We start from the raw sequence: 20,872 nt of genomic DNA on the forward strand, positions 1-20,872 counted from the left end.
TGAGAACCTTTTTTAATTTACATCGAAGAATAATGTATCTCTGTGGTAACACCTAGACAAAGAAGCATTGCCATGGACGACCACCCAAAGTCCATGTTTGTTCCAGATGTCAAAAGAGGGGTGAGTGTTTAAATAGTTCTTATTTAAATGCTATTAGACATTTTGAATGGCTTTTCATTTAAAGCTAAAAAGGAGCAATTATTGCTATATATCTCTCAATTAGTAAAGAATTGTTCTTTGAGAAAATACTCAAACTATTATAACAACTAAAATATATTCCCATACATTGTTAATTCAGTATTTCTAGAGATACTTTGAAAGTAACTTTACCAAAGTTTCTTGTATTGTCACTGCTGTTGCAGTTTTTGATTTATATTGTGGTCTTTATAGAATCCCAGGTGCAAATAACCGAGGTTTCCATCAGGACCGTTTTGGTGAGTAGTCCGATTATCTGTTTTTCATTGGTTTGAATTACCCCAGGAAAAAAATATTTAATCATCTCTGGTTATTATTTTATTTTTGTGTCCCATGCACAGATCTTCTTCACACCCCACACAAATACCCAGTAAGTGGTTTTTTTCAGCAAATGTCAGCATGTGAATGTGGAGAAATGGATAACATTAAGGTTTCCCCTCTTTGTTTTGTTTTTTCAATGATACAGGTCAGCTATGACAAGCAAATATCTGAAAGTCTCGGAGCCCAGCTTCATCCTGATATCTCATGGACCAGTTCTCTGAATACCCCACCAGCTGTACCATCCACCCTAATTTTGTGTAAGCAAATGACACAGCTGGTTGTTGTTTGTTTGATTTTGTAATCGAGATATGTGCATTGTTAAATAATTGTGTCTTCTCAATGTTATAGCTAAAAGTGATGAAAGTCCCTGTCCAGTTAGTGTTTCTGCAGACAAACATGTTGTGGTGAGTACTCGGTCCAGCCCAAACATGCAAGAGATATATCTCTCCAATTTGTAGAATGGAGAAATAATACAGTTAGATTCATGCTTATTCTATATTTCATGATTTCTAAAAGATGGAACATAATGACACGACAAATTATTCACCTCATATCATAAGAAAAGTTAATAGTTAACGGATCAAGATGAAGAATTTCACATTAATTTATGTATTTTATATTTTTAGAACTCAACCAATTTACCAGGTGGTATACCAAAACATCCCAACATGCACACGCACAGAAAAAATACATCATAGCACACACAGACGCATATCTGGCCTCCAAAGCGTAACCCGTCTCACCTAAACTACCGAGATAGGATATATTTACTTCATTCACACTCTAACTCTAAATTGAAGCCCCCAGATGTTGTTTGCCGTGTACAGTAAACATAGGGAATAAGCCGGTGTGACAATGAACATTGCTTCTGTTTTTGTGTCTCAGTTTGTACGGACGCTTTTCCCCTCTCTTTCAAATGCATCCCGAGTTGGAGCGGTGGCACTCAAAAACAAAGACGTACCTACCGTCCACCAAGGTACGGGTTTTTTTTCACTGCAGTGTGCCTATATGCAAGATGGTACAGTAGCTCTGAATATGAATTGCACAATATTCTCCATTGCACAAGCTTTAGATGCATAATGCAACATTATACGTATTGCTTGTATGTCATCAACAGGCGTTCAGCATCTAGAGTCCCACGACTCCCCCCAGAGGTCACTGAATCAGAGTGACCTTGTTTGGAAACAGACACTACCAGATGCTATTGAGGATGGAGAAATTCGCAGAACAGTAGCAGGTGTTCTTGATGGAGCTGAACATGTTCTTTCTATATTTTTCACCAACAGTAGCTCAGCGCTGAGGAAAGTGAAAACTGACAGAATCAAAAGAAAGCATATCTTTTCAACAAAGGAACATGGCTGCAGCTCTGCGGATGTCTCATTAACAAACAGCGCTGCATCCAGTGACCAGAGAACAGTTGATGAAGAACCTGGCAGGCTTACCTCACCCCCACCGGTGAAAACTGTAGATTGTGGAATCACCCAGTGGTCTCCGTTGAGTTTATCTGAACTCCCACCTTGTACTGTGGATTCTTCTCACCATAATAATAGTCCTGCTGTACATGTAGAAAACAATATTTCCACAGAACAACTGCACCATGACTCTGGCCAGCTAATGGTCAGGCCACTTATGAGACACACAGACTCTGGATTTACCAAGAAAAAGAGAACATTTGTTTACACTGTTGAGACCCCAAAACTGCAAGTTCAAGGAAAAGAAACGGAGTGTCAGAGGATGGACTCATCCCCAGTTCCCGATTCTGGTAACGCATCTCTAATGCATGTTAAGTGTAATAATGCACGAATAGATTAAAGCCCCTTCTCCACAATAACTGTATTTATCGTGTTTTTTGTATTTTGCTTTTTCAGGACGAGAAGTTAAAGTGAAGCAGTTGAAAGCCCCGGATGAAGCGGACCGTTGCAGTGTCGGGATGAATGAGGTGCAAAAACGGGGAAATCTCGTTGACGTAAATCTGCGTCCATCTCTACAACCAAAAGTCCAGGATCTTGACATGTCGCAGCTTTGCAAAGATTTTGCACAAGATTTCAGTCAAATGTCCGACCCCTGTAAAGTAGGAGAGGATACTCCTGGAAACGGCTTCTCTCCATCAACTTGTCTGTCAGCGATGAAACGAGCTAAGCAGAAGGCAATGCAAGCGAAGCCTCCCCACTACTGGGATGGTGTCGGTCCCAGAAGACAGAATAACCCAATCAATGAGAGAACAACAAGTGACAGTGGATTCCAGTCTGCTGGTGCAGATAGCGCTAATGGGACTGTACCATCGTTTGTTCTCCCCAGCTCAGAGATGAATGGTCTGCAGTGGACCGATAAACAAAGGGCCACTCCTGTCACTTCTACAAATAAAGGGAATGGAAAAGCCTTTTTCGATGATATTTTACAAGAATCCAAAACCGATGCGAAGCGGTCCAGTGCAATCGGGGAAAGCCAGACACTGGGCCCTGGTAGGGAGAGTGAGCTGCAGAGAGAGAGCACATCAGCACGACGGGCCAGCAGTGCAAAAGAAGCTTTCGATAACATTCATTCCATTTCACTTAATGGTCAAGCTTGTGGCAATCTGCCAGAGAAGACAGTATCGCATCCTTCTGTCCATCCAGCAGGATTCACTACCGCTTCAAATAAGGGGATACACGTTTCTTCATCCAACCTGGAAAGAGCCAAGCGTCTCTTTGCTGAGACTGAAGGAGAAAGAACTTCAAGTGACCAGCCCACCAAATGTGCCCACCATACTAAAGTTGAAAGGAGCGTGAGTCATGGATCAGGGATAAATCCAACCACTAACTCAAACAAGACATTTTCTTCAAGTAAACCAAATGAAGATATCCGTTGCCAGTTAACAGTTTCACAAAAAGCTGATGTGACTGAACTGTGCAGTCTCTTGGAAGAAGCAGATAGCCAGTTTGAATTCACACAGTTTAAAACTGAAATGCCGAAACAAAACTGTCAAGCGACTGCCGCCTCTCCCCGAAAAGTTCACAAAGAACTCGATCCAGAATTTCTTTCGGGTATTGATTTTGATGACAGTTTTAGCTCAGAGGCTGAAAAGCACCTGGCAGCAATTGTGATGCCGGACAAAATGATCTCTATTTCAGATGGTAAAAGAAACTGTGAAACATCTGACGTCACACGTATTTCCACAGGATTGTCATTGTCCAGCGCAGTGAAAAAAGAAAATTCATCTAACTCTTCACAGCACATCTCGGAAGGCAGTAGTAGTGTTATGTCAGCTGAACCCAAAAATCTTGACGGAGCTGGGCACGAGCTGCAGAACAAAATTCCTTTAATGCTTGGGGTAGGATTTAAGACGGCAGGAGGAAATGTTTTAAGGGTTTCAAAAAAGTGTCTGAGCAAAGCTAAAGCTTTGTTTGCAGGTTTGGAGGAGAATCTTGTGACGAGTCCAACATCACCGGACAAGCGAAGCAGCAAAGCTGATGCTCAAAGACCGTTTGGGCTCAGTGTGGATAAACCCACGAATAACTTCCTGCATCATAAAGAGGATCAATCTTCGTTCACAGCTTGTGGTGACGATACTGAGGGGGGCCTTCAGGATGGTTTTTCCAACACAAACGGGCAGGTCACATGCATTCGAGATGGAGAGGCTGCAAAAAGTTTGAGCTGCAAAAAGGACACAGACGCGTGCCAAAGTGGGTTCCAGATGGCCAGTGGAAAAGGAATTTCTGTTGCAGCCAAAACTATGCAAGAGGCCGAGGCGCTCTTCAGCGACTGTCATACAATTGACAGTAACGCATGCAAAAAAAGCATAGAAGCCTTGCCTGGAAGTGTCGGTCATGAGGGAACTCTTCCAAAATGTGAAGTTCAAGGGATGAAAGTAAACTGGTCTAAAGAACCACTCCGTGAGTTTGAAAATGTGAATGCAGGACCAGCTGCGTGCCAGACAGAGGTTGTAAAGCCTAACGAGGAGACACACAATTTGGGTTTTACAAAAACAACCATAACAAATGATGCAGACCCGTATTCGCCTGCAAAGACACTTTCATCTCTCTCATGCACATCATCAAAGAATATTGGCTCCTCTGCCAACCGTGAATTGAGCAGTGGTGGTGGATTTTGTTCTGCCAGTGGGAACAAAGTGTCTCTGCCAGCCGATGCACCAAAGGAAGGAGAGCGTCTCTTGAATGAAATTCCTACACCTGGGGATGCAAACGAGCAACAGAAAAGAAAAGGGGATGCTTTAAGAAGCGTCCATCGCTGCTATCCAGTTCAATGTTCACCACCTCAAAGTGGTGGGTTTCAGACTGCCAGTGGCAAAGGAGTGGCCATTTCATCCGCAGCGCTCAAGAAAGCAAAGATGTTGATTGAATGTGATGAAGTTAAGGATACAATCTTTGTAAAACCAACCCATTCCAAAATGCCAGTTCCTGTTCCAACACCCAGGAATAGTGGATTTCTGGCAGCAAGTGGGAAGCAAGTGGCATTTTCGTCTGAGGCCCTCCAGAAGGCCAAAGCTCTCTTCGGTGACATCGGTTTGGATGCAGAGATCCCAGCTGCTGCAGACACCAGGGACAGCAACAAGACACAAGACAAGGCTGAAGTTCCAGAGAAGATGCATTGTGGTTTCACAACGGCAGGGGGAGCAAAAGTCCATGTGTCAAAGAAAAATCTGTTGGAAGCAAAAAACCTTTTGGCAGATTTTGATGACGGTTCTATTTCAGCAGAAGCAATGCAAGAAGCGGATGCTTTTTTCAAGGACTGTGTCACTATGGATGGTAACGATGGCATGTCAGTAAAACAGAAGAACGGTTTAACACCTGACTGCGGAAGTGGCAGCGAGATGAAACACCCTGTTAGAGGGAAAGTAGATCAGAGGTTGAACATAAACATCTCTGAGGAGCTTCGAAGGGGACCCGCTGAGTTTGAAAATGTTAGCGTGGGATTAGTTGAAAACCAAAAGGAAATGCTTCATCCTGATGTAGAGATTCACAAAGGTGCTTTTAAGAAGACATTGGCTGTTTCCAACGCAGCCGCTCTACATGGAAACCCGTCTTTGATGACGAAGACCCTTCCTCCCCTATCGTGCACAACATCAAAGAACATTAGTTCCCCCACCATGAATGAATTGAGCAAAGGGGCTGGATTCTGTACAGCCAGCGGGAAAAAGGTATCTGTGTCTGCTGACGCAATGACGAAAGCAAAGTCTCTCTTGAATGAAAGCGCTACATTTGAGGACTCAAACAAACCGCTGAAACATGAAGAAAGCACTTTTCCCCCACAGAACGGTGGATTTCAGACTGCCAGTGGCAATAGAGTTGCTATTTCATCTGCAGCCCTAAAGAAAGTAAAAACTCTGTTCACTGAATGTGATGTTGAGGATACAATCTTTGTAAAACCAACCAATTCCAAAATGCCAGTTCCTGGTCCAACACCCAGGAATAGTGGATTTCTGGCAGCAAGTGAGAAGCAAGTGGCATTTTCATCTGAGGCCCTCCAGAAGGCCAAAGCTCTCTTCGGTGACATCGGTTTGGATGCAGAGATCCCAGCTGTTCCAGACACCAGGGACAGCAACAAGACACAAGACAAGGCTGAAGTTCCAGAGAAGATACATTGTGGTTTCACAACGGCAGGGGGAGCAAAAGTCCATGTGTCAAAGAAAACTCTGTTGGAAGCAAAAAACCTTTTGGCAGATTTTGATGACGGTTCTATTTCAGCAGAAGCAATGCAAGAAGCGGATGCTTTTTTCAAGGACTGTGTCACTATGGATGGGAACGATGGCATGTCAGTAAAACAGAAGAAAGGTTTAGCACCTGGCTGCGGAAGTGGCAGCGAGATGAAACACCCTGTTAGAGGGAAAGTAGATCAGAGATTGAACATAAACATCTCTGAGGAGCTTCGAAGGGGACCCGCTGAGTTTGAAAATGTTAGCGTGGGATTAGTTGAAAACCAAGAGGAAATGCTTCATCCTGATGTAGAGATTCACAAAGGTGCTTTTAAGAAGACATTGGCTGTTTCCAACGCAGCCGCTCTACATGGAAATCCGTCTTTGATGACGAAGACCCTTCCTCCCCTATCGTGCACATCAAAGAACATTAGTTCCCCCACCATGAATGAATTGAGCAAAGGGGCTGGATTCTGTACAGCCAGCGGGAAAAAGGTATCTGTGTCTGCTGACGCAATGACAAAAGCAAAGTCTCTCTTGAATGAAAGCGCTACATTTGAGGACTCAAACAAACCGCTGAAACATGAAGAAAGCACTTTCCCCCCACAGAACGGTGGATTTCAGACTGCCAGTGGCAATAGAGTTGCTATTTCATCTGCAGCCCTAAAGAAAGTAAAAACTCTGTTCACTGAATGTGATGTTGAGGATACAATCTTTGTAAAACCAACCAATTCCAAAATGCCAGTTCCTGGTCCAACACCCAGGAATAGTGGATTTCTTGCAGCAAGTGGGAAGCAAGTGGCATTTTCATCTGAGGCCCTCCAGAAGGCCAAAGCTCTCTTCGGTGACATCGGTTTGGATGCAGAGATCCCAGCTGCTGCAGACACCAGGGACAGCAACAAGACACAAGACAAGGCTGAAGTTCCAGAGAAGATACATTGTGGTTTCACAACGGCAGGGGGAGCAAAAGTCCATGTGTCAAAGAAAACTCTGTTGGAAGCAAAAAACCTTTTGGCAGATTTTGCTGATGTTAAATGTCCTGATTCAAACTCAACACGCCCACATGACATCTGTAGGCCAGATCCATCAATAGTGAAAGGTGTGAAAATACCCTGTAACGCCTCCACCGGCGCTGACATGGACATGTTTAGTCCCCCTCAGGTAGTTCAATCGTTATCCTCTTCGCAAGAGACTGACCATGAAAATGAATCTCCTCAAAGTCGAAGTGTACCTGGGTGCATTTTGGTCAAAGACCAGGCCCATGCAGATGCATTTAGGGTAAAAGAAGGCCACATTTCCCCTGCACTACTGGGCAACCTCCATGGCGGCCTTGTGGAGGACGTGTCAGGACTGTTGGGCTATAAAATACAGCAGACAAGCAGCAGAGAAGGCTCTCGGGTCAAAAGGCCGCAGGTGTCTTCAGTTCTAAACTTCCAGTCACTTAACCTAAGCGGCTGCACTGAAACCCAGCAGAAGCTGTTCGCCCAGGAAGCTCTGGACTGCACCACGGCTTTGTTAGAGGACGAAAGTCTAGCCGGCCAAAGTCTCTCAATGACTTCAGAAAATACCAGCCACAGATCTGTACCGGGACGACAAGGGACCGAGAAAAGATTGATAGAGGACCCAGATATAACTGGTAAGTGTTTATTACTCAGACCTTAGAGTAGTATAACGGGTTTTGGTTAATGCTGCACGGATTGTCTCGAGATATTATTAAATCTGAAATATTTTCTAACAAAGTTATTTCACTGCTGTCTTAAATGGATATTCAAATTTAAATATGTTGTTCCCACATTTCAAATAAACCATTGTTTTGAGATGAAGGTTAAGGCTTGTATATTACTAACCGTAAGATGTGATGCTCGGTTACAAGACGGACTGTTAACCATTGTTGGTTTTGTTGCTGTTATGAAATTGTGTAGGTCAGCCTCCCCTGAAAAGACGATTCCTGGAAGAATTCGACAGAACTGTTGATGGTCCCAGAAGTTCAACACTCCATCCGGAAAAAAGTTGTCCAAATGGTAAATCACTAGCACTGTAACGCGTTAGCTCAAGAATACTTATTTTGTCTTGTAAGTTAATTGAACTGTATATGTTGTCTTAATGAAGGTGTGATGAAAGACAGAAGGGTTTTTAAGTACAGCGTCTCTCTCCAGCCAAACATCACGAGGCCACACGCGTAAGTTTCCTGTCGTTTCCCGGCCTTGTTTTCAAGCAGCTGACACTGGTTTTCAGCTCTTTGTGACAAATTGTTTTCTGTTGCAGCGAAGGAAACATGTATGTGGAAACCAGATTACATAATACAACACCAACACAACGCTCAACCCCAGAAGAAAACCCATCAGCACACTCGGGGAAGCCAGCGTTTGTTCCTCCTTTCCTCACCAATACAAAGACGGAGAATCGCAAGAATACAATGGTCAAGGACAATATAAGAACACCTTCTGCTTTTGTTCCTCCTTTCAAAAAACAAAGACCTTTTGTCCAGCAGAGCTCTGCTAAACCACAAGTGGAGGAGAAGGAGGATAAACACCACCATCTCTTTGTAACGCCTTTTCACAGAAACCCTTCTGTACCGCCCACACACACACAACGAAGCACTTCAGAATTAACTGGTGATAAAAGCAAAGAAGACATTGAGACAGTGGCCTTGGCCCACAATGCAAATGACAATCTGATGAATGAGGAACAGCTCCCTGTTGGCTGTGGATCAAAGGACTCTGCTGCAGAGACATCACATATGGAGGACACATTCTCCAGAAGCCAAGGTGCAGTAAGCTCTCTGAACAAAGTCGACATTGTAAATAACCCTGCATACCGTAGGTAAACTCATGATGTGTTTATGGTCCACAGACATATTTCAGAATGTAGAGCTGGCACGAGATATGCAAGACATGAGGATCAGGAAAAAGAAGCGCCAGACCATTCGTCCTTTCCCGGGGAGTTTGTTTCTCACCAAAAGCTCCGGAGCGACACGGATACCATTAACGACTGCAGTGAATGGAAGGCCTCCTGCAAGATACACCCCCAAACAGGCAAGGCCAGGACTGTATTGTCGGTAGATTACGTTGTATTTGGTTCAAAATGAGATCGCCGTCACGTGAAAAGCTTTTCGACATGTTCTTGTTCTGCAGCTGTACGGACACGGAGTTCATCAGCATGTGTGTGAGATCTCCAGTGAGACGGCCGAATCGTTTCGCTTCAATTTGAAGCAGTTCATCAAACGGGAAGCTTTTCTCAACGGAGGTGGCGTTCAGCTTGCTGACGGAGGATGGCTGATCCCCAGTAAGGATGGGACTGCAGGGAAAGAAGAGTTTTATAGGTAATATTGATTGTATAAATACGGCCTTGTAATGTTGAGCCTTGTTTATGTGATACCAGGTGCGTCTTGGTGTCTTCAATTGTACTGAAGATCATCTTTTTATGAACTGTCCACAGAGCATTATGTGACACCCCAGGTGTGGATCCAAAACTGATCAGTGAGGCTTGGGTATACAATCACTACCGTTGGGTTGTGTGGAAGCAGGCGTCCATGGAAAGATCATTTCCAGAAACAATGGGCGGCCTCTGTCTCACCCCGGAGCAGGTTCTCCTGCAGCTGAAGTACAGGTATTTTAGTTCAATGTATTTCTGTTGTTCAAGTAAATGCTCTCATGTGCTTCCACACATCTTGTTACCCAATATGTGCAGATATATACCTGAACTAACAATTGTATAAAACATAGCCAAATGCCATTTTGTGAAAGATTCAAAGGATTAATAATTACATTTTATAAGCGTTGGATAAAAGGCAACGTTCTATTAAATACTATTTTCATTATTTTGTATTTTCATACAATCAAGATAACCCAATGTTTTTAATGTATAAAATGTTTACATTTTAAATGTCATTTTGACTAAATTCCGTTTGTCTCAGGTATGACGTTGAGGTGGACCACAGCCGCAGGCCGGCTCTGAGAAAGATCACGGAAAAGGACGACACGGCAGCCAAGACGCTGGTCCTCTGTGTCTGCGGGGTCGTCTCCAGGGGTCACTCCCCAAACAGACAGAGCTTCAATGACACCAAGACTCCACAAGGTGCTGATGCCAGGATAGAAAGTCCATCTGCAGTTGTGTGGCTGACAGACGGATGGTATGCCATTAAAGCCCAGCTGGATGAACCTCTGACCACCATGCTTCACAACGGTCGAGTGGCTGTCGGTGGCAAATTGATCATCCATGGGGCTCAGCTGGTGGGATCACAAGAAGCTTGCCCCCCTCTGGAGGCACCTGAATCTCTCATGTTAAAGGTACTTTAAGAGAGGCGAGCACAAGTTGTTCTATTTTTCACAAGGCAATCATAAAAATTGGCTAATTTATGGTTTATGTCTAGATTTGCACCAATAGCTGCAGACCCACACGGTGGAATACAAGACTGGGATTTCACAGGGATCCAAGGCCGTTCCTGCTTCCTGTCTCCTGTTTGTACAGCAATGGAGGACCGGTAGGATGCGTGGACATCGTCGTACTGAGAAGCTACCCGTTACAGGTGGGTTTAGTCTTGCATTGGGATATTGTTACTGTTACACATGGAAGTTCATCATGGCTCCTTTGACTGTATGCATGTCACATTGTGCAGTGGATGGAGAGGAAACCAGGCGGAGGCGTCGTCTTCCGATCTGTTCGCGCCGAAGAGAAGGAGGCGAGACGATACAACGGCCTCAAACAAAAAGCCATGGAGATCCTATTCGCCAAGATTCAAGACGCATTTGAAAAGGAGGACAAAGGTAGGAATTGGGATTTCATCATCTTGGGGTGCAGGCTGAAATGGAATTAGTTTCAGCATAATTATTATCTTCAGATGATAACAAACGTCAACGAAGAAGACGGACAATCAGTCGTCAGGGTATCGCGAGTCTTCAAGCCGGAGAAGAGCTCTATGAAGCGGTGGGGGATGACCCCGTTTACCTCCAGGTGAGAAGAAATGCTCTTCACTGATTGTCCACTTAATATCTCTTATGAACCAAGCTTTGAATTGGGCACCTACTTTACTTGCATGTCCAAGGCTCATCTGAGTGAACAACAGTTGGAGACTCTCGGCGCCTACAGGTGTTCTCTGATGGAGAAGCGGCAGGCTGAACTGCAGGATCGCTACCGACGAGCTTTAGAAAGCGCAGAGGACAGCGAAGGTAGCTGTCCCAGGCGAGACGTGACACCTGTGTGGAGACTCTGTGTTGCTGACTCCATGGCCCAACACGGCAGTGGTGAGTTCATTATGTGATGTACCAGGGCTGTATTTTCTATTGTTTTCAAAATACGGGTTTAAAATGATTTGTTATTCCTATTTAGTTCATCAGCTGAACCTTTGGCGACCCTCCTCGGATCTTCAGTCTTTGCTGAAGGAAGGCTGTCGATACAAAGTCTATAATCTTACCACTTCGGATGGAAAGAAACATGGAGCTGTTCAGCTGACTGGGTCAAAGAAAACCAGGTTTCAGGACCTCCAGGTACTGTGGAAACAAACTCTTGACTCAGTGTCCATATTGAATTGTAGAAACAGTATTTATAAAGTTTTTAATATGTACTATTTGTATATCATTCAGGCTCCTCAGGAATGGTTAGCAACACGTTTTCAACCGAGGGTCTCTACCCGTACTGTGGATCTTCAAAAACCAGAATTTCAGTCACTGTGTGGAGAAGTTGATGTCACAGGATACGTCATCAGTATCATAGATGGACAGGGTAGGTTTATTTGCCTTCTAACAATTTCTGCCATAACTAAAGTATCTTGTTTACTAAATGATTGTCCATGCTTTTGAACACAGGTTTCTCTCCTGCGTTTTATGTGGCCGACGGGGAACTCAACTTTGTTAAAGTGCGCTGTTTCAGCAGCTTTGCTCAGTCCGGCTTGGAGGAGTTGGTAAAACCGCGTGTCCTGTTGGCTCTGAGCAACCTGCAGCTGAGAGGTCAGTCCACATCGCCCACTCCGGTTGTGTACGCTGGAGATCTGACCCTCTTCTCAACAAACCCAAAGAAAGGTCATCTACAGGAATCACTCAGCCAGAATAAAAACCTGGTCCAGGTACAGTAGTAAAATCCTTACATATGTAAAGCAGCTGATGCTTTAAAACCAGAATTTACCATTCACTCAATTAAGGATTGTTCTTCAAAGCCGTGATGCTCCCACAGTGCTTCATGTTGAGCTATGCTTTCAACAAGGAACATGTAGCTGCTAGGAATAGCAATGTGTCTCAAATCATTTTCGTCATTCTAACTAACGGCTAAAACAAATGCTGAACTGCGTTGGAAATGCATTTGTTGAAAATACGCTGAATTGGAACAGTTTTAGTCAACGTGGCCTTTTTATACTGACCTCTAACATGTACAGTATACCTTCATTTCACACTTGGAAAGAGACAAACTTACTTTGATCACCATTGTAAAAAGGGTTTGTCTTACCTTTCTCCACTTCCTTGGTTTAGATACAATAACATGTCAAATATGAAAATTACATAACGATATAATTTTGTGTTTCAGAGTCAGGAAAACTTCTTTCTAAAAGCTGAAGAGAAGCTTTCATATTTAGTCAGATCTGATGGCCTGAGATCCATCTCCTCTCCAGCTCTGCAAACACGAACCCCGGCGTTTACACCGGTCAGAAGAAAAGACACAAAAGCCACGGTGAGTTTATGGACTTGCGCTTCGATGCATTTGCTCTCATCATCACTTCATATTTATTCCAAGCTAATAATGTGTCCTTTTGATCAAGGGGACCCCTCAGCAGCTGGTCCGAAGCCTTGGATCCTTCACACCTGTCAGCAGGAAACCTCCTGCAGCAAACTGTTCGACAGAAAAAGACCCGAGCAGTATGACGAGGAGGAGAGCTCAGGACTATCTGTCCCGGATCCCGTCTCCACCACCTCTCCTCCATCTGGGCTCAGAGTCTTCTCCATGTGTAAATAAGACATTCAACCCCCCTTGGAGGTCTGGGACAACAAGCACTTTAAACACTGCACAGACTCCAGCTCGCAAACCTGGCAACCCACCGGTGGAGGATGAATGGGTGAATGACGAGGAGCTGGCTATGATTGATACTCAGGCTTTGCACGTTGGGGATTTACTGTAGGAACATAAGACTGTAAGATGACAAGCACACTCACACTTTTAAAACACTGTACAAATAAATAGAGGCTGTATATAGAAACATTCTTTGTGGTTGATTTTGTTGTCCCACTGGTCAAATTAAAGAGGGGAAATCACTGAAGATTAGTAAAATCCTGTGACTGCTTGATACTGATCTTCATTCTTCTGTCTCCTTTTTTTCTAAACTCAAATTCAATCAACCAAAGAAGCTTAGAAGACATACAACATCTGAAAACATCCTCCTGCTGTTTAGATATTCAACACACTCTTTAAAAAATATTTCACACTGCATGACCTCTTTTACAAATTGGAAACGCATCTCTGCTCTCAGGTGTTTTCCCACAAACTCTTAAAAACTGTAGTTATTAAACCACTCTTAAAAAATGATAGACCAATATCAAATCTCCCTTTTCCAAGCAAAATAATGGAAAGTTGGCCGAAAATACCTGTTTTGATGTCTTCCAGTCCGGCTTTCGTCAGCACCACAGTACTAAACTGCTCTTATTTAGGTTTTCAACGACATCCACTTAAACACAGACAGTGGCACAACTTTAGTCTCAGTATTACTAGATCTCAGTGCTGCTTTCGCCACGGTCGATCGTCACATACTGGACAGACTAAAAGTCTAGGTAGGACTCTGGCGCAGCACTTACTGGTTTGAATCCTACTTGAAAGACCGACAATATTTGTATGTCTAGCTAATTACACATCAGAGCTAACTAGGATGACATATGGGGTTACATTACATTACATGTCATTTCCACATGGTTCAATACCGGGGCCTCTTCTGTTGAACATCTACATGCTTCCACTGGCTCAGATTATGAAAAACAACGAAGAGTGTCAGTATATATATCATATTTTAATGGTATGTAGTGTACAAAGTAACATAGCATAGGAATAACAAGGTGTGCTTTCTTAGTAATTGAAATAAGCCAAATGTGTAACTTCTACCATAATCTCTGATTATAAGTACAATTATAGAAAACTGTCACAGATTATCATTGTTACTATATATTCTTTAAAACTTTAGAAGGTTGATAGCATCAACATATTTTTGTATTATGCCTTAAACTAACCCAGTTTAAAAGATAAAAGAAGTTAAAAGATGTTTGGCTTCTAATAATCAAGACCACTTCTCGTAACAGTTTTATTTTTTAACGGAGAACTAGGGTGAGATGAAACAACAGTATCTAATATTTTGTATAAGATTAAGTTCATATTTTGTCAACGATTTATTTGGGTGATGACGTCTTTTGTCACACTCCAGTCCAGCTGGGGGTGCTGCCGCACTCTCGAGCTTGTTTGCCGGCCAGCCCTACTCTGCCTCTGATTGGCTAGTGTTGGTTACGGGTAAGCCAATCAGAGGAAGAGGAAGCCGCTGATGAGGAGAAGAAGCGGAAGAACGTCACTTCCGTAAATACAGGCACCTGCTTGGAGGAACTTGTGTGCTGGTTGTTTTTAGTTAATGTCGTTTTTTCCATCTTGTATGCACCCTGAATATACATCGTGAGTGTTGATGATTATTGACTTTTACTGTATGTTGAATATTATTGTCGTAAATATTTAACGGAGTTGTGTTTTCCGCCGTCTTTTGTGTAGCTCGTGCGGTGACAGTAGCTAACGCTAGCCTAATTTTAGTTAGTTTCGGTTTTAGCCTACGTTCACTGATATAGCTACTTATTTACCTGTAAGCTACTCGCGTACATATTAACCATGTTTTCTCAGCACTAAATACTGTTGTATTTAAATTATACAACATTCATGTGTCACGTATACGTTTATCATGTGTGTTGTTGTCGTCCAATGCAGATGTCTCATTATAGATCCTCATTTGCGACCTCTCGCATAAAAAAAACATTCGGCCGCAGAAGAATCGATAATGGACAAATGAGCCCTGCCGACATGTATATGAGCAATCACTCCAGAAGTCCAGAAAGAATTACAGACAGGAGTGTGAGGGAGCGTGCGTTAAAGCAGGTCGGACTCACCAGCACCACCTTCATCGGTCCAGCGTTTCCTCCTCCAAAACCCAAAAAGGTGAAGTCTGCCATTGAAGATTCACTGAGTGAGTTTTACAAAGAGCTTGAGAAGATTGATGCACCCGATGGTGCTCAACCACCCATACCGATCAAGACATCTACAAGCAGGCAGACTCGGAATGTAAGCGAGGAAAAGGGTTTTTACACGAGCGGTTGTGCAGGAAACGAGGGCTACCAGAGAAGCAGTGGGCAGAAGCAGCCGTCCTGGTCACACTGGTATCCAAATGAGCCGTACTACCACAGAAGACAGGGGCCAGATGGCCCTGCTCAAAACCAATGGCATGATCCTCAAACATCGAACAGACCACCAAACCTAAGATTTCACAGACCCCCATTACATGGCCCACCACCCCCAACTGCATTCCCAAATCCGCAAAACCCACCATCAGCCACAAATCCAAACTGGAGCGATTCGGCCCAGACAAACCAATATCAAGAGGCGTCGCATTTTCCAAAGTGTTCAAGCTTTCCACCTCAGAATGTGAGCGGTCACCCCTCTCAGGGCTTCTATGGAGATTCTCCATACCACTTTGACAGGGACGAACGTGTTTGTGGCTTTGACGCGCACTCGGATAATGTCAATGTCGGATGGCCCAGAGTGAGAGAAGAAGAGTCGTGTCACTTTGTTGAAGATTATGACAGATCCAAGAGATACGACTCCGAAAATGAACCGTGGGACCATGACTACCGACCTCCTGCCAACACTAATGCATTCCAGACCTCCCTGGATTTGATCTTGATGAGGGGATTACCAGGATCTGGGAAATCGACGCTGGCCAGGTACGTCATTTTGTAATCTCGAGTCTCATAAATAAGTGCATTGTCAGTTTAAAGGAGTCTAAAACTCCATCTCTACACTTCTGTGCCGTATTATTTTCGATGCACACGCACAGGGAGCGGCTCTCCGCTCATCCCAACGGGCTGATACTGGGCACAGACGACTACTTTGCCAACAGAGATGGGTACCGCTATGAACCAGACCATCTTGGTGCAGCACATGAGTGGAACTTGAACAGAGGTAATGTCTAAAAGGATAATATTATTAAATGATGACATTTTGGACAGACACTGTATGGAAACTGCAACTTGGCACACAACCACAGAGTGGTGAAGTTTCTCGACGCAAAGCATAACTAAGTTGTTGCACCACTCCAGTCTCCATTTGGTTTACGTCTGCTTTCCTGTGAGATCACACTAGGTGGTGCTTCGCTCCCTCTGGCCCGATGATCGTAACAATATCTTGTCGTCTGTCCGTGTTTGAGATCAAGAGAGAAGAACGTCTGTTAAGTTTCTCCTCTTGTGTGTGTGATGCAATTTTAAAACGCCTTAAATCTGAGCTCTCCTTAAAGTGGATGATGGATTAGAAAATGAGATTTGATGAGATCATTTTATTTTCCTGCAAGAAATGAATAGTTTTGTGTTTAATTCTTTTTCAGCTCAAGACGCTATGCAAGATGGCCGATCTCCCATTATTATTGATAATACAAATGTCCAAGCTTGGGAAATGAAGCCATATGTCAAAATGGTGGGTATGGGATTTTAAATGCAATGGTGTGTTTGATTATGGAGCACTGCAACGCCTTCATAGAGCATCACATTTCTAACTATTTTAACAGGGCTTGGAGAAAGGATACAAAGTGGACTTTTGTGAACCTGACACCAGCTGGAAGTGTGATCCCCATGAGCTGGAGAGGTGCGGTTCCTTAATTATCATCTTCAATGTCCATGCCAGTGCAGTCTTTTAAAAGGTACAGATACTAACGTCACCACACTGCTCTGTTTTCCTCCAGGAGGAACAAGCACAGTGTTCCACAGGAGAAGATCGCACAGATGATGGCCCGCTTCTCATTTCCAATATCTGTAGACATTGTCATGAGATCACAGGAGCCCGCTCACGTGAGCGAGAGACCTGAACCAGAGCAGCCAGTGCCACAGGTGATGAGGGAGAACCCAAAGGAGTAGTTTCTCACAGGAATGTTACCAGCTAAATAATTGGATTGGAAGAACACAACCTTTTCTAATTGTTAGCTACCGTTTCTACCAGATTTTTTTAATCAATATTTTTTGAATACTCTAAATGTATGTAATGTAAGAAATACATTTTTTCTGGAACGGTTTTCATAATTAAATGTTCATTCGTAACACCTTTGCTTTGAAGAAAATGTGCTTTATTTTTGTATTGAGTGAGTGGTATTTCAGACCGATTGTGTGGCAATGTGGAAACTCCAAAACCAAGTTGTCCTCATCAGCCTCCAAATCATCAGAGGATCTGCTATATGTTGTTTTCTGGTTAACACGTTCAGGTTGTCAGTTAATTTACCTCTTAGGTTACTTTTTTAAGCCGAGGAGTTGTTTTATGCAGACTGCCTGTCAGGGAAATACCATTTTCCATTCCTCTCCCAGGAAATGCCAAATATACAAACATTAAAGGCACGCAGGAGCGTGTTTTGCATTGTGGTTTATGCTCTTAAAATAAATGACTAAATATTCTCAATAGGGTGCACGGATACATAGTGGGATAGAAGCTTCATTCACAAGTGTATGTGGGATGAGGGGGATCTATTGGCACGAATAGAGTGTTATTCATAAATATATTTACTTCAGTGTATAATCACCTGACTAAGAATCGTGGTGTTTTTCTTTAGCTGAGAATGTGTTCTGCAAAGGGAGCGTGTCCTCTGGGAGTCCGCCATGATGCACTGCTGTGTTTCTACAGGAGCCTGGAATGGACAAACCAAACATGTTTTCATGTTTGTTTGTTTTGGTTCCCTGAAGGCCACACTTGGAAAGGGATGTGGTGATGTGTTATCTCAGTGCTAGATGCCACTAAATCCCACAGGCTGGCCCTTTAAGACATAATCTGGTGCCCCTGTGAACCCTGGAATAGGTTTTGCTTGCTGTGATCATTCCTCCAGAGGAATCATCCATTCCTAATGAGTTTCAATGTAGCCTTTGATGTACACAATACACAGTTGTCAGTTTGTTCAAGAAATGTAGTGAAAGATCTGAAAGAGTCTAAAGATGTTCCAAAGTTATGTTCATTTGGTGTCATTACCTCCTGTAAACCAGTGAATCCCAGTTGGCCATTTATATTCCCGTTAGCGTTCGTCTTTGAAGTCATTTTATCTGTATTTACTCAAGCTCGGCTCCATTTGGGCAGAAGAACACTGACGATGGGCTGCACATGTGTGGAGGCTTAAAACACAAACAAAAGCAGAAACATTCTCCTTTAGTAGCCCCGCTGCAAATAGTCAACGTGATGAAGCTCATCTTTTTTGTGTTTTGTTGATTCTGTCTGATCATTTTTGAGTCTAGATTATTTATTGTCAAGCAAATATGCTTCTTAAAGTCTCATTTATTCTGTGAAGATAAAGGTCACCGTTCCTCTTTCTGTTTTATTGTTTTGTCTTGTGATTCTGCCACAGTTATTAAATTTGGCAATGTTTTAGACAGTCAATGTGATATTCACTGACCCTCATTGTTTTCTGTCTGATGTTTCTATAAATTCATCCACCTCCTTTTGACTAGACACACACACACATTTCAGCAGCACTTTCATGAGACTCTGTGCAGTTAGTTTTTAAAGTGTTTCACAAACTCAGCAGCTGGGATTCTCTTACAGTTGGTTTTCCATTAGGATAGCAATGAAAGTAAAGTTTGGTAACCTTCAGTAACACGCCTCTGGGTGTTTGAAGGTCGACTGACATATTGACGACTCAGATTGCGGTATCCAGGGTATTTTTGTCCGCAGCTTCCTGTCTTCTTGCAGAGGTTTATTTAAACGGCGCTGACCTTGATCTACAGAACCCAGTGCTGATGTGCAAGAAGACTTTTAGTGGTGAAGGAAATAATGCGAATCACGTCTTTGCAGTTTATATGTATCAATGTTGGGGAGAAAGAAAAGGCCATACATGATTTGGGATTTGAGTAAGATAATCTACAACAGGTACTACAAAGGAAATACAGAACTGCTGCATTGAAGATATTTGAAACAAAGAAAGGGACTGGGGGTGAAATTCAGGCGCATTTTGTTGAACTGATTACAATCTCGAAAGGAAAATCAAATTTGTGTCTAAATGATTTTAGTGCAATTCTTTTAGCAGTGACGGATTGTAAAGAGGATGTGGTTTATATATGTTTGTGTAATGAACCGTGCTCGTAGACATTTCAGAGGCTTTGGAGGTTCCATCTTTCTAACAAGAAAGATGGAACCTCCAAAGCCTCTGAAATGTATTTTATTTAAAATTTAATGTAGAATAAAATCAATTATTTGCAATCAAATCAACAACACCAAAGTATAAGCTTTGGACTCTTTATAAAGCCGGGTACTGACAAGGATATGAACTGCACATTTACATCAAAAAAAACACACACGATTGTTCTTATTTTTATACATTAGCCAATGCACACAAAGGTTTGAGCCAAGACAAACAAGCCTGTGTTTTAACAGGATGACACAGGAAAAGTCCTGCATTTGAATTATGCTATCCCTCACACAAACTTTAATCCTGACACAAACAATTATATCCGAGGAAAAGGTTGCCCAAGTGCAATTTCTTTCTTTGGGGAGGTTTTACATGGATTGGATATACCAACATAAAAGAAAATACAGAAATATATTTATGTTTCAAATGCTAAATTCAACAAAACGACAACATGGCTCTGTTTGTGTCTATTCCACCTCACGTCTTGCTCTATCACTGCTTTAGGTTCCTCACCCAGAGGAACTCTTGGTTCTCCTCAACCTGTGAGATTATGTATGCCTCTGACTCACATTTGCAGCGATCCATAACAAACTAGAATGGGCACTCGGTAGAGCGCATATCTTCGCATATCACAAGATTGGGCATTGAATTATGAACATTTTGGCATTAGTTGCATGCCAATTGGATAGAAATTGACCGTGCTATGGTAAAAAGAAGATGTTGACCTTTCCTTGACCTTTGACCCGATTGATCCCAAAATCTAATCAAATGGTCCCCGGATAATAACCAATCATCCCACAAAATGTCATGCGATTCAAGAAGATTTTGACCTTTTCATGACCTTGACCTTTGACCCGATCGATCCCAAAATCTAATCAAATGGTCCCCGGATAATAACCAATCATCCCACCAAATTTCATGCGATTCGGTTTAAAACTTTTTTTGTTATGCGAGGAACACGCATACAAATCAAAACATAACCTTCCGCATTTTCAATGCGAAGGTAACAATATTGCTGTGGGATGGTAGAGTCCTTGACACATAAACAATGTGAGGGATTGTGCCTGCCTATAGGTAAATAAATGATTGAATAGATTAAACAGAGCGCTGGATCACGGGCTGACAAAGGCAGCACTGTGGAGGTGGAGGCCTTCAGAGTCACTGCTGTTTATGAGCCTCTAAACCTCACCTGCCGAGGCACGTGTGTTTTCAACATCCCTCCCTGTTCATTGGCCCACTGTGTGGGAGTGTCTTTTCACGCTACTTTCCCAGCTGTCAGTGTGTGTCAGTGTAATGTGAGGCAGCCAGCAGCCGTAAAAGAGCTGTGTGCTCTGAATGGTGATGATGTGAGGGAG

General features: G+C 43.0%; 2 protein-coding genes across 4 annotated transcripts; both read left to right on the forward strand.

The window, feature by feature from the left end:
* The first annotated feature begins 68 nt into the window (after positions 1-68).
* brca2 (BRCA2 DNA repair associated) lies at positions 69-13,391 on the forward strand. Of its 3 annotated transcripts, none has more exons than XM_056441465.1 (24): positions 69-120; positions 391-434; positions 537-565; positions 662-773; positions 865-920; positions 1,402-1,492; positions 1,634-2,278; positions 2,385-7,784; positions 8,071-8,169; positions 8,258-8,327; positions 8,414-8,916; positions 9,002-9,183; positions 9,283-9,470; positions 9,587-9,757; positions 10,065-10,437; positions 10,521-10,676; positions 10,767-10,914; positions 10,989-11,101; positions 11,193-11,391; positions 11,477-11,634; positions 11,731-11,869; positions 11,953-12,209; positions 12,665-12,808; positions 12,897-13,391. In XM_056441465.1, exons 1-24 carry the CDS (start codon positions 107-109, stop codon positions 13,251-13,253), a joined length of 9,648 nt encoding a protein of 3,215 aa, XP_056297440.1. In that variant the 5' UTR covers positions 69-106; the 3' UTR covers positions 13,254-13,391. The 3 variants fall into 3 exon arrangements, with proteins under 3 accessions (XP_056297440.1, XP_056297441.1, XP_056297442.1); XM_056441466.1 differs by having other exon boundaries at positions 12,912-13,391; XM_056441467.1 differs by having other exon boundaries at positions 12,004-12,209.
* Positions 13,392-14,693: 1,302 nt separating this feature from the next.
* Positions 14,694-17,462, forward strand: n4bp2l2 (NEDD4 binding protein 2-like 2). The gene is made up of 6 exons (XM_056441469.1): positions 14,694-14,779; positions 15,083-16,092; positions 16,206-16,330; positions 16,749-16,837; positions 16,929-17,005; positions 17,103-17,462. Exons 2-6 carry the CDS (start codon positions 15,083-15,085, stop codon positions 17,272-17,274), a joined length of 1,473 nt encoding a protein of 490 aa, XP_056297444.1. The 5' UTR covers positions 14,694-14,779; the 3' UTR covers positions 17,275-17,462.
* The last annotated feature ends 3,410 nt before the right edge of the window (positions 17,463-20,872 follow it).

Source organism: Pseudoliparis swirei, chromosome 20 (assembly GCF_029220125.1).
Source record: "Pseudoliparis swirei isolate HS2019 ecotype Mariana Trench chromosome 20, NWPU_hadal_v1, whole genome shotgun sequence".
Classification (NCBI taxonomy): domain Eukaryota; kingdom Metazoa; phylum Chordata; class Actinopteri; order Perciformes; family Liparidae; genus Pseudoliparis; species Pseudoliparis swirei.

Bases quoted from the DNA above. Each gene is read 5' to 3' on its own strand.
- brca2 (XM_056441465.1), top strand. The intron at 7,785-8,070 runs GTAAGTGTTTAT...GAAATTGTGTAG, and splicing joins AGAGGACCCAGATATAACTG to GTCAGCCTCCCCTGAAAAGA. The intron at 9,758-10,064 runs GTATTTTAGTTC...CGTTTGTCTCAG, and splicing joins CTCCTGCAGCTGAAGTACAG to GTATGACGTTGAGGTGGACC.
- n4bp2l2 (XM_056441469.1), top strand. From the start codon at position 15,083: ATGTCTCATTATAGATCCTCATTTGCGACCTCTCGCATAAAAAAAACA. The intron at 16,093-16,205 runs GTACGTCATTTT...GCACACGCACAG, and splicing joins GGGAAATCGACGCTGGCCAG to GGAGCGGCTCTCCGCTCATC. The intron at 17,006-17,102 runs GTGCGGTTCCTT...GTTTTCCTCCAG, and splicing joins GATCCCCATGAGCTGGAGAG to GAGGAACAAGCACAGTGTTC.